At 27.4% G+C, this 4,077-nt stretch overlaps 1 protein-coding gene across 9 annotated transcripts in view; it reads right to left on the reverse strand.

Annotated features, from left to right (window-relative positions):
- The window catches only part of LOC106876997 (kynurenine--oxoglutarate transaminase 3), a 64,313-nt gene that overhangs the window by 36,281 nt on the left and 23,955 nt on the right, over positions 1–4,077 (reverse strand). For 5 of the 9 annotated variants that reach the window (XM_052977564.1, XM_052977535.1, XM_052977551.1 and 2 more), the window contains one exon: positions 416–488. In XM_052977564.1, the coding sequence (XP_052833524.1) occupies positions 416–471 (56 nt within the window). In that variant the 5' untranslated portion in view covers positions 472–488. Of the gene's footprint in view, positions 1–415; positions 489–1,599; positions 1,673–4,077 lie in introns of those variants that run through there. The other 4 variants (XM_052977557.1, XM_052977539.1, XM_052977545.1 and 1 more) reach the window with 1 other exon arrangement.

Here is a 4,077-nt window from a genome sequence, read left to right on the forward strand (position 1 = left end):
AGGGGTCAATAAAATAAGTACCAGTCACGTGCTAGGGTGATGTAATCAACTTCCCCTTCCCCTGAAAAGCTGCTGGCCAAGTGCCAAAATTTGAAACCATTATCATTGAGAGCTGACAGAATTGTTAGAACACTGGACAAAATGCTTAGCGGCATTTCGTCTTCACGTTTTGAATTCAAATTTTGCCAAGGTCAACTTTACCTTTCATCCTTTTCAGGTCGATAAAATAAGTACCTGTTAAACACTGTGGTCAATGTAATCAACTCATCCTCTCCCCCAAAATTGCTGCCCTTGTGGCAAAATTTGAAACCATTATCATTATTATTATAAACATTGTTCATTGTCATGTGCAAAAATATTTGACGCTACAGCTTAAAATGGATGCATGAAAAACAAGTAAATAAATAAAACTCACCAAACATTCTTTTCACTGCCATAGTATTTCTTGGCTAATGAAAGTTTAGTTGACATTTTTCTGTATGATATTCCTTAAAAGGAAAATAATTGTATTAAACATAGAGATAAAAATACCATTATATTAGAAAAACACATTTCATAGACAAATACATTTCATTACTTTTCAATGGTGTACCTTAATTTTAGCTAAAATTTTGATAAATGAACTAAGGTGTTTTGAAGCTGTTTCAATACAGCAGAATGCACTTAGAACTTTCAAATCAACAAGATGGCAAGAAAACAAGTAGTGTATCTCTAGTCAACTGACAGTAGCAAATATTCATTCAACACTTTCTATACCATAGCTCTGTTTTATGATAGAATTCACTGAAGCTACACAGTAACAATATCTTAATTTGGTTTCAAATTATCTTTAAACTAGTTTTTTGCCTAAAATACAAGCCATTAGAAAACAGTAAACAAGTATATTTAAATAGTGGAACAAATCCTTTTCTAAACACAATAACTTTGGTGATAGAAACTGTTTTTTATGATTCACTACATTCTTTGAGTAGAAATATGATTCTGAACCCTAGTTTTGATTTCACACAGAAGCCATTTCATTTCACTTCAAACCCTTTCTGGAATGTATGAACAGCACAAATTTATATTCCCATCCACCCCACACAAAAGGAAAAGAAAACTGAAACGATATGAAAAACATTTCAGTTGACAGAAAACTCACTTGTCTTGAAATACTTCAGAATTTCAATGAAAATATTTAAAATTCAGTAACTTTGATACATCTTTTAGAAACAACAATAAAAAATATAGCTGAATTTGTTATCTGTCTACAGAAGTTCACTTCAAATCTTTGACCACTTTTGATTTTAATATTTGTCATTAGCCAGATTTTATGAGAATACTTATAATTACTCTTTATTACAAAATTGAGGATTTTTTTTTTTGTTAATTTATAATAATTCTTTATTAATTATTACAGGTCATAGTGGCTATTAACTAAAATTCAGCTGCCTGGTGTCTAATTAAGAATATAATTTTAATTAATTTTTGTAAATCATTTTGCATAAAAACTAAATATTCAGGATATCAGAATATATCTTCTATTTTAATTCTTTAGCATTCAGATTAATCAATCAAATATGAGATTTATTTATTCACAATGTTTTGAATAAATCATACCTTATCTTGTAGCTTTGAGATTTTGATGATTATTTTCAGAATAACATACTGGGGTAGGTGTGAGTGACTGAGTCTGGTCATTTGAACAAAAAACAAGAGAGAATATTTAGGCTGGATATAACCAGTTGAAATGCTAAAGGGTTAAGAGATATATAAGGAATGGTCTTTGGGATATGTCTTTTAGATGTTGACAAAACAGTTCCAATATAGAATTTATATATAGAAATCAAAGTCTATGGAATATGGAAGAGATATAGTAGCTTTAAATAACCCTGATACTTAACAGATACTCTTTTACTGACTGAATGTGATTTGAACTCAGAAAATAAAGACATATAACAAAATACCAATATATAACTATATGTAATATATATTATTTATATATAATACTAGCAGTCACCCAGCCTTCACACCTGTCTGGACTGTACTCAAATGTATTCATAAGGCATCTATCATAATGCCCATGTGTCTGATCACAATTAAAGGCTGTTAGTTGCTACTCTTCACAAGGGAAAAGGTCTAAATTCCAACCCGATTAATTATTACTCTGATGTTTCCAGTTCCCTGGAGCAGGCATTTCTGGCTGCACTACTTTGAAGTTGTTCTGTTAACACCTGTTCTCTTATGAGGGCTTTTCTACCACCTTGAGACTCCAACTTACATAATTTTTCCTCTGGTGTCTTGAGTTTCCTCAAGTAGGTGTGTCTACTGGCTTGAGACTTCAATCTCCATTTCTGCTCTGTGTTTTTTGTTCCCTCAAGCAAGCTAGCTTGGTTATTTCAAACTGAATTTTCACTTCTCATTGCTTTTATGTCTCCATGACATTTTGTTGTCACTGCGACTGGAGTCTGTCCTGTGTTCCTTCTTGTATTTCCCTAGCCCTACTTCTGGAGCATCCGGCTTCTCTACTGTACTAAGATAATACTTTCACTATGTATATGTACATTAGTTTCATTTTTATTAGTTTCACTATGTATTTATATACATTTTTGAGTATATAATAGTGTACAAACAATTTACATATTTATACATGAAAGATGTGACATTTAGCAGAACACCATACATGCTAGAGAGGGAATTTAAAGCACAAACCACAAATAAGAGCAATTTCAAAAGGAACGAAAATAAAAAATATTTTTGTAGTTACCCTAATTTTTTATTTTTTTAATTTTCATTCCCTTTCAAATTGCTAATATTTGCAGTTTGGGCTTTAACTGCCCTTTCAAGCATGTAAAGTGTCCTCTTAAACATCACCTAATTTGTGTATAAATACGTAAATGGTTTCTAAACAATTATATATAAAAATATTTTGTCTATTGAAATTATAACGCATGCTAGACACTGCTATGAAAATTTTTTCTATATTTTCTAACATTACTGTTTTCACAGTATATATATATATATAAATAAATAATATTAGGGATAAAAATCCAAATTTACAGGTAAAAACTCAATTAAATTCAATTTATCAAAAATTAAAATTAAATTAAGTTTCACAGTATAAAATACATAAATATATAATTTTAGAGAAAAGAACCAAAGTTCATGAACTCATCCATGAAAATCCACAGTCACATATAGAAAAATTAATAAGTAAATGCACGATAAGTATAATATAATACAAAGTAAAAATCATAAGATAATGATAATAAAACGACATGTTTTTCATAACCAAGTTTTCAAATAGAAAATAAAATATATTCAAATAGATTAAATCAATCGAAAATCAATTCTATTCAAAAAATATAGCTAATCTTCAGGTCAAAATACAACAATAATAATAATAAAAGAATGTAAATATCAACCAACAATAAATAACAAATGAATGTATATAAAAATACTTATTATACTAAGATAGAAAAACGTTAAACAATATTATTAAAAATATCAAAAATTATAAACGTGCCATAATTAACTTTACGTTTATTATGATATAAACTAACAGAAATATTACATGCAAATCTTATCTTAACAAATCTTTCGTTTAAAATACAATTTAAATGAAGTTTTAGGTAAAATTAAAATTATAAATGTAAAATATAAACTAACAAAAAATTAATATATAAATTAATATATAAAAGCAATTATATCACCATTAAATAAAGGAAAAAACATTTAACAAAATTATTGAAAAGAAATATAAAATTTATCTAATCGAATCTTTAGTTTAAATAAAATTATAAATGTTGTACTATTGACATAACCTTAATTAGAATATAAACTAATAATCAAAGAAATTATATAAAAAAAACTACTTATTTATCCCATAAATCAAAAAGAAATATTAAACAGTATTATTGGAAAAAAATTCAACCCTAATCTAATCGAAGTTTTGGTTTAAACTAAGATGATAAACTCAATACTATTAACTTAGTGTCAAATAAGGTATCGACTAACATTAAATATCAATTGAATTAATATAAAAATGCATATTTTTTCAAACAATGATAGAAAATCATTTAACAATATTAATAAAGA

This window comes from Octopus bimaculoides, chromosome 2 (genome assembly GCF_001194135.2).
Source record: "Octopus bimaculoides isolate UCB-OBI-ISO-001 chromosome 2, ASM119413v2, whole genome shotgun sequence".
In the NCBI taxonomy this organism is placed as follows: domain Eukaryota; kingdom Metazoa; phylum Mollusca; class Cephalopoda; order Octopoda; family Octopodidae; genus Octopus; species Octopus bimaculoides.